This window comes from Nestor notabilis, unplaced genomic scaffold (assembly GCF_000696875.1).
Source record: "Nestor notabilis isolate BGI_N333 unplaced genomic scaffold, ASM69687v1 scaffold29636, whole genome shotgun sequence".
Lineage (NCBI taxonomy): Eukaryota > Metazoa > Chordata > Aves > Psittaciformes > Psittacidae > Nestor > Nestor notabilis.
This window is the reverse complement of record NW_009932900.1, coordinates 9,358-20,802: the sequence shown is the minus strand read 5'-3', so window position 1 is coordinate 20,802 and position 11,445 is coordinate 9,358. Positions and strand designations below refer to the sequence as shown.

The following is an 11,445-nucleotide window of genomic DNA, read 5'->3' as shown; positions in this document are numbered from 1 at the left end:
TCCAGCTGTAAAATGCATCAGATAAAAGTTTGCAGCCACACAGTAGCAAGCTTCCCTGTCTTAGAGCAGTGACAGAGAAGTGGGAAAGCCTTCTCTGTATCTTCTTCTTGAGGTCCTTCAGTGCCTCTCCCCAGGCAGGGCTGTGGGCAACCTGGCCACAGCATGGAGACATGATGTGACTTGCAAAAGCACTTATATGCGTCTTGGAGCAAGGAGCAGCTTCCCGGAGGCTGGGTCTGTCATTTCAGCCTTTCTGTAGAAGAAGCAATTGCTTCTGTGTGTCGTGGTTCCCGTACAATGAAATCGTTGCCACTTGCCTTTTCTTTGCCCGTATGTGGTGCCTTTGGCCTCTCCTCCTCTTGGTCACACAGGTCGGGGTTTAGAGGGCAGCTCCTCCTGGCCGTGTCACATGTCCTCTTTTAGTGTGGCACCTTAGGTAACTGTCTACCTTCCCTAAGCTCCAGCCATTGAGTTACTGGTCTAATTCCCTCCCCCTCAATCTGGTACAGGACAGCAGCAGCGAGGTGTCTCCTGCATTCACCAGTGCTGCAGACTGAGAGCAGGGAGGTGAGCGCTGCCTTTGTGTCCAGCTCACCACCCTCGGGCAAGCGGTTGCATAATCTGCAGTTGCTGATCAACTCCTGTTTTTTAAGGTTAAGGAAGAAAGGTAAAGAAGAAAAAAAATGGTGTACTGCTTTAAAGGTAAGTGAATGCTTATGTATATAGAATAAGGACTTGTTCATCTGTGCTGCCAAACAGAGTTAAATTGGTGAAATGGTGTATGATGTGCTGTCATTTAGCAAAGTGATTATGTAAAGGTTTTAATGACTTTCTTCATCTGTCTGCTTAGGAACACCATTTGTCTGGCAAAATTTTGAGAAGGCTCAAGGCGTTAAAGAAAGCTCATCTAAGTAAAGGAGGGCTAACGTGACATTGCAGTTACTTAATCCTGTATTGTCCTGCCATGTGACTGCAGGGATAGTGAGGTGCAGCGTTTCTTTTGCCTGGTGCACAGATTATGCTTTTCCTGTCGTCTTCCAGGGTCAGTTGCTTTGCTAAACCTGCAATGGGAAGGAAACAGAGGAGCAGCAAACTTTTTACAGCAAGGCTTCAAGGCACAGTGACATTTCCAAGGCACACTGACAAGCTCACAGGCTGAAGAATGAAACAAAGGCAAACCTTACGTTCAGCTTTTGGACTGGTACCAGACTCAAGGAGAACTATTCTCTTAAGGTCAGCTATTAAAAATGAACTGGAAACATCTGGATATATTCAGAGCAGTTAATCAGCTATTTGTCTGACCTTTATCTATCAAGTTAAGTTTTCAGAGCAGCAAGCTAAAGCCTGAAAATTTGTGTCAAATGTTTTGCATGTGTCAAAGGTACTGCATAGACAGCAACTTGCTGCTTTCTTGCACAAAGTTTACGGTTTTAATTGCAAAGCCTGATTTATCTTGTAGATTAAGATCCTGATGTACTAAATCCTTTAGTGAGAGATGGATATAAACAGCTTCCAGTTATATCTTTGATTTTGAACAGAACTGCAATATGTAGATGTGCCAGATTTGTTTCTGAAGTGATTCCAAACTAATCCTTGGACTGTCGGTAAGCTGCTTTTTTTGCTAAGTTTGTCACAGTGTCCATTATGTGCAGGACTGCATATTTATGCAGAGTTATTTCATTTAAACTCCTTATTGGAACATCTTGTTAAATGGGCAAGTGACTACCCTATAGACTATGACAACAGGATATATGAATGGAGGAAGTCTTGGAAAACATCGCTATTCCAGGTGGCATCGTGAAGACAGTGGAGAAGACGATGGGCACCCGGAGTGCTATGAAGGATATGAAGAGGGCAGGGAGCACAGGCTGACCCCATTTGAGAAACTAATGCATGATATGTCCCAGAATGAAAAAGTGGTGAAAGAATTAACCCTGGGAAAGAGAATTGGCTTCTATCGAGTCAGAGGAGAAATAGGAAGTGGGAATTTTTCGCAAGTGAAGCTTGGAATTCATTCCTTAATCAAAGGTAGGCACTGCTGTGTGGGTCGCCTGTGTGCTGATGCCCTAGTTCCGTATGTATACAAATGGCCCTCTTTGGGAAGAAAGATGCTGTCTGAACCTTAAATACACATATAGTTTGTATGTTTCTTCTTTTGTTGTTGTTGAATGAATCTATAGTACTGTCACAGGTAAATGCTTAGGATCAGGTTTTAAAGAAACCATAAACATTTTCTCTAGATGGCAACTATTACAAGAAAAGTTTCTCTGCGCTTCCTGGAGTTAACACATCTCATGCCATGCCTCAAACACTCCACAATTTGAAGTGTGGTGTTGTGCTTTCCCTCCTACAACTTGTCCTGTCCCTCTGCCCTCCTCCCTGCCCCAGCTCACGTCCTGCAGGGCTGTACATGGTGAACCCCGAGGGCAGCCTGGCCAGGGTTGCTGCTGCCCACTGACAGGGTTAGCCAGGCTTCCTTTGTTTCATCACCACTTTAACTAGTGTATGGACAAAGCTTATATTCGGTCACAGTAAACTTGGTGAGAAATGTTGTGTCTGCTTTGCTGACTCATGTGCAGGTGGTTCAATACTGTAAAAAGCTGGGACAGGGCTATAAGTGTAGACTGAGCAGGGGCAGGGAAATGAGCTCTGGTACAGCCAATCCAAGGTTTATGTTGAGTTATCAATGATTTTTTTTTTAGTATGGAGAAGCACCCTATATGCTGCTCCTAGGAAGAACTATAAAGGTGAGGTAACTGCAGGAGACTTCAGTTATAGGTGTAACTAAGAACTTCTCTCCTGCTCCTCTTCTGCTTCTGCCTGTCTGACAATAACAGAAAGTGTTCTTGTTTTCCCTCAGGGATGGCTGGTTTTCCCCACATCTTTGTATTCTACTATCTTTTTTCTCATAGCTTTCCAATCTGATTGACTTCTCTTCCCTCCATCATCTTACAGGAAAGAGAATGAGATACACCCCAAAGCATTCATGCACTGTTACCTGTTGTTGTTTTCTCTAACCACCTCTTTCAGCCCAGACTGCAGAGGTGTGAAAGCTCACATTCATCCCTCATGTGCAGTAGTTGCTGCACTAGGAATCAAAGTGGGGAACTGATGGTATTTATTTTTTCCAAATCTAAGCCTGCCTGAGGGTTGCTTTAATGGGGTGTGAATTTTCGGTTTGGCTTGTTTCAGAAAAGCATCTGTGTTCTGCTTGGCCCACAGTGATTTGGGTTTTTTTCTTTTAGAGAAAACTGTGTTTACTGTTGGAGGAAATGCTGCTCCTGTACTGGGAACAGTAGCAATGCTAATGAAAGGAAGTTATAAATTTGGTCTGGGTGAACCTTTTACCTGTCAAACTTACTTAGGAGACAGGATGCTTTAACATTTGAATAGAGCTGATTGATTGAAAAATTTTGAACTTCAGTGAATACAGTAAGTTTGAATAAACTAAATACCAAAACAAAACCAATATTTTTTCAAAGGTTCTTATTCACCAGAAATATCTCAAATTATTTTGTCTTATGTTTGCTAGTAGCTTTTTTGGCTAAAATGTTCACTGGGCAAGGAATTAATTTCTTGATACTAAGTTTGCAACTGTCATGAGGAAGGAAGGATTAAAGATAAATGTCTTCTGGCTCAGGCTGTGAGCTTATCTGTCCTCATAAAGTACAGTAGGTGGACAGGAGAATGGGAACATGCACACGTGTGTGCACACATGCATGCACACACACACCCCACCACCCACAAAGAGGAATCTGTTTTTTCCAGTGGATGCTCACCATTGTGTTGGTAATGAAGTGATGTTCCTGCACAGTGTTAATGAGTACAAGCTTTTTTTTTGCTGATTATATAAACACAAAGGCTTCATTATTAATGCTGTTTGAGTCCCTGTGGTAGGGGAAGAAGTATGTGTGGGGGGCTGTTCAGCTCTTCAGTTATTGTCATTGTGCTAAGTTCTAAGCATGCTCTTTTCTCCTTCCATGTCACCCTGTATGAAAAAAGGAAACAATTCTGTTCTTCACTAGGATGAGCATTAGTAACAATTACATGTGCGTGCTGTTCTGTGTCCCTCATGATCTGTTGCAGCTGGGTATGTGAAGAAGTTTTCTAAAGGGAGAAAGGAAAAAACTGCAGTATAATACTGGTTGAAGGGATGAAGAAACTTATTTCTCTCATAAGGGCTGTCTTGGTTGCTTAGGGGGTACAGGAAAAATCTTTGGTGCCATCATGTGCATTGGGTTATTCAGACGCGTTGCCCACTTTATTAACCTGAATTTTGGCAGAGTTTTTCTCCAGAGACCTGCAGAGTTGCTTTAAGGACTGTTAGGTTACCAAGCTCTGTGTAACCTTTGTTTTAGGTACCTTCCAGCTGAGAAATGTAGTGTGAAATCACAGCTGAATAGATGCAATTAAGAGCATCCAAAATTTACAGCTAGTAAAAACCCAGTCTAATGTGAAACATCAATTGCAAAGGCAGTTATGTCCAGGCACTTAGCTTCCATGTTTCTTTCCTGCTGCCCAAGCAATTTTAACTTGGTTCTGTTTGTGTTTTGTTTCCTTTTGCCATCACAGCACACACCACTTTTTCCTGAAGTGATTTCTCTAAGGTTTCAGCTAGCTCTTTTTAAACCTCAGCATACACTGCATATAGTCAATTAAAATCTTTTGCTACTCAGTTTTAGTGTTTTGGTAAATAAGCTTGCTGCTAAAAATGCCCTTCTGTTCAGCACTACTGCCATGCAGGGGTAATTCAGGGTTTGTAAACCATGGAATGAGTTTAAAAAAAGAAAAGGAGGGTATTGGGTTTTTTACACTTTGGGGGGGCTGGTTTTCTTTTTTCTTTGCATATCATGCATATACAATTGCAATGATGCAGATTTAAATAAGCTCAGTCCTTGCATGTGAACAGCATCAGACTCTTCTGTTTTAGATGTTTTCTTTCTTTCTTTTTTATTCCACACCCTTTTGCTTTTAAAGCTTTGAAAGAAAACTGACCAGGAGGAGTAGTAAATTTCGGTGCAAGGAAAGGGAAGGAATTTAACCTAGAAGAACATAATTTTTTTAAAGCCTAAATGCCCCAACTTTTATAAATCAAGATGTAATGATGCAATTACATAGTTATGATTGTAAGAATTGTTATCCTAAGCATTTAGTTGTGCAAATGTTACCTAAGGATGCCCTTTCCTCTTGGTTTAGGTGATCAATACACTACCAGTGTGACAAGGATTTTAGTCTTTCACCCCTAGGTCATCAGTCAGAGCTCTGCCAGGATCGGTGTCATGTGCTGTTACCGTTCAATAGCTGCATTTCCTCCCAGTTCACCACCAGCACCACGCAGGAGTACGTACCACTTTCCTAAGGGGCTCGCTAGAAAACATGGAGCAGGTCAGAGAGAAGCAGCATGGGGAAGACTGCCCGGTCTCAGCACGGGCTCCTGCTGACAATAGGCACATCAATGGACAACTCAGCACCTTTCACAAAAATCACATTTGCTTGGAAATCTGCTCTTTAGTAGGGAGATCAGTTTATGCATGTATGTTACTAAGAAAGGTAAATATCCCAAACATGGAGTTTTCTTGATCTGTACAGATATATGCATCGGTATTCTTAACACTTCCTTTAGATAATGTTGTAATACTAAACTTGAGTTAAATAACCTTGTAATATTTAGTAAAAAACATTTTGAATGCTTTTATCCCAGAACACATGTACAAATGTGATAGCTGTCTAACTCCTAAAGCAGAAAGTAAACAATACTGATTTTTTTTTTTTTTAATTTACTCCTATGTACTCGATACCAAGGTGAAGTGTTTTGGTTTTTTCTTCTGAAAGATTTAATGGAAGTGATTAATTGTTAAGAAATCTGTGAATGTTTAACTAAGATATTCTTGGGGAAAAACCTTCTTCCCAAGAATAAACAGTTGTTTTTATTGCCATGTTCCAGTTTAATTTTGCTGTCCTGACAAGTTACACAAAGCCACTGTAAACCTATTTTAAATAGTCTAATCCTTCACATACCAGCTGCATTCAGTAGAGTGTAGACAAAAGCCATAACCTACCAGTTAAAACAGAAACATGAGGGCAATTGCAATTGACCTTCTCATTCTGCTCTGAGCTACTCTGGTGATAGAGTGCAGTGGCAAATGTGTATCTATCTATCTGGTTTGCGGCCCTTGGCTTCACTGTAGATAGGCTACAGACACATGTAGAACTTAACAGCAGCTTTGCATTACCAGGACAGCATAAGACAGCTAGATTCGCGGTCTTACAGGATCCCTGCAACTTCTGCAACCCCACTGTGTTTTTTCCCTTCCTCAAAATCTGTGTGTGATGTGTGTTCATGGCCCACTGTGGCATACAGGCATAAAAATGTACTTTTCCTGTATTCTGTACAGTACCAAGAACTACTCATACACGAACCTGTTGGAAAAACTGGCACAGCTATCCTGAGAAAGACAAACCTCTACAACACTGATTTTGGTAACGGAGAATTCAGGATGGGGGTATGGGATAGGAAATTAGGGAAGAGTAAGTCTCACCAACTTAAAAACACCTCTCCATGATAATCTTGCAGGGTTATCACCAGAGACCCAAAATTTCACCAAGTTTGTCCGTCTGCTCTGAAACAAAGCACGTACATTTGACACCTCTGTTAGTCTGGAAGTACCAAGCTCAGGCCTGGCTCATCTGAGGAGCAGTGAGCTGACAATGGAATAGAAAGCACAGACTTTCTGTGGTTACCAGCATTAGACACCAAAAGCAGATGCTGCAACTGTGGCCATCAGTCGCACATGAGCCTGACAGCAGCAGAGCACACTAAGACAGCAGATGATTTGATCAGCCCTTGCAATACACTACCTGACTTTTGCTACCTCAGCAGCGAGTAGGATGTCGTAGACAGGGGCATAGGTGTGCGTGAAACACTGCAGGGCTTAGCAGGCCTCTGCAGATTAGTTTATACTGATAAGAGCTGGAATTTTGTTGCACTTCTATAACCAAGGACTGTTGTGAGTAGGTAGAATTACCATCTGTGCCTGTTGCATTAACAACACAACAGAACATTTTTCTTTTCAGAGAAAGTCGCAATAAAGATTTTGGACAAGACAAAGCTAGACCGGAAGACTCAGCGTTTGCTGTCTCGTGAAATATCCAGCATGGAGAAACTGCACCACCCAAATATTATCAGACTGTATGAAGTGGTGGAGACGCTTTCAAAACTGCACCTGGTGATGGAGTATGCAGGAGGTGGGGAGCTCTTCACTAAAATCAGTACAGAAGGGAAGCTGCTAGAAACAGAGTGTAAAATAATCTTCTCCCAGATTGTGTCTGCTGTGAAGCACATGGTAAGTTGATCTTCCACAGATGCCTTGCCCCTCACTACGCTAGCGGAGTTTGTAGATGTATCATTTGCTTTTCAACTAGTAGGTTTGCTCCTACCAAGATTTCAGGCCCATGTTTCTGAAAAGCAAACAGCTAGAGATGTCTTAAAGATACCAGAGAGAGCTTTCACATCCACCTCCAGTTACTGCTCTCTGTTGACAGCTTTAGGGAGGAGACTGACCTGGGATTCACCTGGCGGGTGGAACCATGCCTTTAGCAACAGCATTCGCTTCTCTGCTTTAAGTTAGTGCAGGTGCCAGCTAACACATCTTCATTTCCTCCCTCCAGCTATTTCAAAACATAGGATCAATCACTCTTCTGCTAGAAGTGTTCCACACTAGAGGCTTGTCAGGTGTTGCAGACATCTAGCTTGCTTATTAATGAATGTGGGAGACTGGCACTTAAGACAGTTAATTCCCAATCCTTGCTTTGGCACAAACCTGTGAAGTTAACACCGAGCAAGTCACTCACCCTTGCCTAGTCTTCAGTATCTGGATTTAGGACGATGCTATTTATGTAGAGCCCAAAGCATCTTGTAAAGGCAGAAGAGAAGCAATTAACTACTTCAGTACCATCTCCTCTGAACTTTGTGTGGTAACTACGGCTACTTCAAACAACAGCATAAAACCACGGGGAGGCTGGTCTGCAAGACTGAGAAACGAAAAGCGGTGTTTAAAACTTGCCTCAGGGTGCCCCCCGGTGGCTTGTAGTCTCCTGCCACGTAATAGCCGCGGGCAAAGTCAAAAGCAAGGGTGTTCTCCAGTCAGACTTACAGAAACTGCAGTACAAGCTGCTCGTGTATAAACTGTACACATATTTTACATGTTTTGACAAAATTATCAATCTCCTGTAAATGCTGGATTAGCTTCAACACCTTTTCCATCGGAGAGGTACTCTGCAGCTACTGGAACTTACATTTTAAGATCACATCTATTTCTTAGCGTTAAGCCCAGATCTGCCAAGCTGGCCAATCTCTTCACTTGTAAACATGGACTTCTGCAAAACATTTTACTTTTGCTAAGCCATCACATTCAGGCTACTTAAATCCCATCTCAGTGGCTGCCAGTTCACAACAAGGACAGAAGATCCCTGCTATCGATGACAGTTTAAAAATCTTAGGATGCTGAAGGTTTTCCTTACAGCCTCCAGATACTGCGCCTCGTAACCTGCAAGGGTTGGGCAGAGTGCTCAGACACATCCATTCCTCCTTGCTATTTCAAAGATGAAGCTAAACGCTTCGCTAATCGAGGCAGGTACATCACCACTAAGCAGAGACAATTCAGTTTGAGTCCTTGGCTGTAACTGGCATTTCCAAGGTGAAAAAAGGTACAAGTTACAGTGTATGTACTTATTTTAGACTCTAAAACTAGAAGACACCACTGAACTTGGTGTCCTGCAACAAGAAATACCACAAGGCACAAGTGCATGGTCCTTTCCTCCTGCCACCACCAGCTGCTCACAGAACATTAGATCATGCAACTGAACTGTAGTGACTTTCTTACTTTATCTGTGATTACGTTCACTTGGTGAACTAAACACTTTCACTTTGTAAGTCCAGAAGCTTACAATATATACAAAATTGCAATTACTTTTGTTAGTTGTGTCATTACAGAAATGTAGTCATTGCTAAAGCAAGGGTTCTGAACCCTGAAAATACAGATTTTGCACATGAAGATACCTAGTCTTGTAGGATTAGCCATGATGCCATCACAGATCTGCTTCATGAAGTACTTGATACTAGTTAACAAGTTGAGACTGCTATCGTTAAAAACCTAGCATCCTTCTTCCCGTCTTTTCTACTTACCCTATTGGTTTTGTATCAGTAGAGAATTAAGTTAAATTTCTTTAAATACTAAACTTTTTAGTTTCATTGAGAACTTTCCTGTGAACAAGCTAATACCAAATTTTCCTCTTGTTCTACAGCATGAAAATAATATCATTCACCGGGACCTGAAAGCAGAAAATGTCTTCTACACCAGTAACACCTGCGTTAAGGTGGGAGACTTCGGATTCAGCACAGTAAGTAAAAGAGATGAAACTCTGAATACTTTCTGTGGCTCTCCTCCTTATGCTGCCCCCGAACTCTTCCGAGATGAAAACTACGTTGGCGTTTATGTAGACATCTGGGCACTGGGAATCCTGTTATACTTCATGACAACGGGGATCATGCCATTTCGGGCAGATACAGTGGCCAAACTGAAAAAGTGCATTCTTGAAGGGACATACAGTTTGCCTTCCTGCCTCTCAGAAACTTGCCAGAAACTGATAAAAGGAGTCCTTCAGCCAGTACCAACCAAACGATACTCTGTCAAACTTATCATGAACAGCGAATGGATGCAAGGGATACAGTACCCCAAACCTTTACAGCCCTTTAAACTGGATCCAAGGTACTTATCAGACATCAGTATGCTCAAAGAGGAAGACATTGAAGTGAAAAATACTCTGGAAGATCTGGGAATCACAGAAGAGCACATTCAAAACAACCGGGGAAAAGATGCACGCAGCTCAGTAACGGGGGTCTACAGAATCGTTCTGCACAAAGTTCAGAAGAAAAGGGCACTCGAATGTGTTCCTATCATGTCCCATCCAGACCCCAAACAAGACCTGAGGGGAGGAATCCATTCTTACAGCAGGACGAAGAACACATCCAAGCTATGTTCTATTTTATAAACTGCACTGCAGGCTTTATAATCAGCATATTTAACAAAGGGTTTTATTCACAAGTTCTGGCATTACATCTTTTTGTGTAATTTCTGAATAAACCAAAAATGCCTCCTCTCCTCTGCATTTCTCCACTTACAGTGAAGCGCTCAGATACAGAGCTCTCACTCATTTGTTTGCTCCTTGCTCCAGAGACTTGGTATAAGCAGTACAAGAACCCCAGCAAGTAAAACAGGTAAGGGATCATCAGTAGAGGCGACCTTTTAGTAAAGATCAAACAGTACCGCATTTAACATACTACAGGCATGTTACAGCTAATGTCTTGAGAAGTTGTGCTTCAGCTTGACACAACTTTACCACTGCAAACCAGGACAGTTTTTGCAGAAAACTAAACTTAAGCAGAAACCAGACCATAATTTAAACAACTGTAAATTCTTCTTTAAAGCTTCTAAGCAAATTGAACGTGGATAAGTGTATAACAGAGCTCTGTGGGCTTTAAAATTGTATTTAAAAAACAGCAGTGGTGTTGTTGACCACCGTTCCCATTTTGTCACAATTACAAAAGGCAAATTAGGATATGCTGCTTGAACCCTACTTGTGTGGTCACAATTCCTATTGCAGAACTGGTTGGGTTACCATCTACTGAGCTACCACCTTCCATTACTTGGATGATTCCAACAGTCTAGAACTGCTTGGACTCCAGCTGCACTCCAATAAAGAAAGATTTAAGTGTACTCCAAAACTCATGCAAGTTTTAAATTCTTGCTTTAGCTCTAAGTACCAGTAAGATGAATGCAACCAATAGCAAAATCTACTTAAAGATTGAGCATTACAGGCTTGTGCCAACTCCTGCCATACTACTTTGGAAGCAAAAGCCAATTCTGACCACTGGAAGTTATAAGTTGGATGGCCTGACAACTCCAGTTGTTCTAAGCATCACCGAGATGTAGATACTCTGATTTTCAGTTTTAATTGTTTATTTGATGTGTTCATCTTCAACCCCATAAGCTCCAATGCAAACAGTAGAACAGTGCAGTAGCTGTCCTTCTCTGAACAGGCACAGCTGACATGCCCAAGCTAAGAGGTAAAGCCTGTTCTATTTTGCTTAAGGCAAGTAAACTAATTCAAGAGTTAGAGAGGTACAGCTGGTGCTTTCAAATTTAAGGGCAGGATGTGTTATGTATTATGGGGGACTGATGAGATGATGAGTTGACTTTAAAAGCGTTAATTTATGTAAATGAGGCACAGAAAGACTCTGAAAATCCACACCTGGGAAACAGGGATTCGGTGAGGCTCAGGTAAGTACAAAGCAAGAATCAATCCCACTTCACAGATTTTTGAGGGGGATAAAACAATGCCATCTTTCATAAGACAGTAATAAAGACGAATTGTATTTCATAAGCT

General features: G+C 41.8%; 1 protein-coding gene across 1 annotated transcript; it reads left to right on the top strand.

Annotated features, from left to right (window-relative positions):
• The first annotated feature begins 1,614 nt into the window (after positions 1-1,614).
• On the top strand, positions 1,615-10,050 carry NIM1K (NIM1 serine/threonine protein kinase). The gene is made up of 3 exons (XM_010016613.1): positions 1,615-2,028; positions 7,075-7,343; positions 9,304-10,050. Exons 1-3 carry the CDS (start codon positions 1,737-1,739, stop codon positions 10,048-10,050), a joined length of 1,308 nt encoding a protein of 435 aa, XP_010014915.1. The 5' UTR covers positions 1,615-1,736.
• Positions 10,051-11,445: the final 1,395 nt, after the last annotated feature.

What these genes read in the sequence shown, in the direction of transcription:
- NIM1K (XM_010016613.1), top strand. Translation starts at nt 1,737, where the DNA reads ATGACAACAGGATATATGAATGGAGGAAGTCTTGGAAAACATCGCTAT. An exon ending in AATTCATTCCTTAATCAAAG is followed by an intron (nt 2,029 to 7,074) that starts GTAGGCACTGCT and finishes TTTTCTTTTCAG; the next exon opens with AGAAAGTCGCAATAAAGATT. An exon ending in TGTCTGCTGTGAAGCACATG is followed by an intron (nt 7,344 to 9,303) that starts GTAAGTTGATCT and finishes CTTGTTCTACAG; the next exon opens with CATGAAAATAATATCATTCA.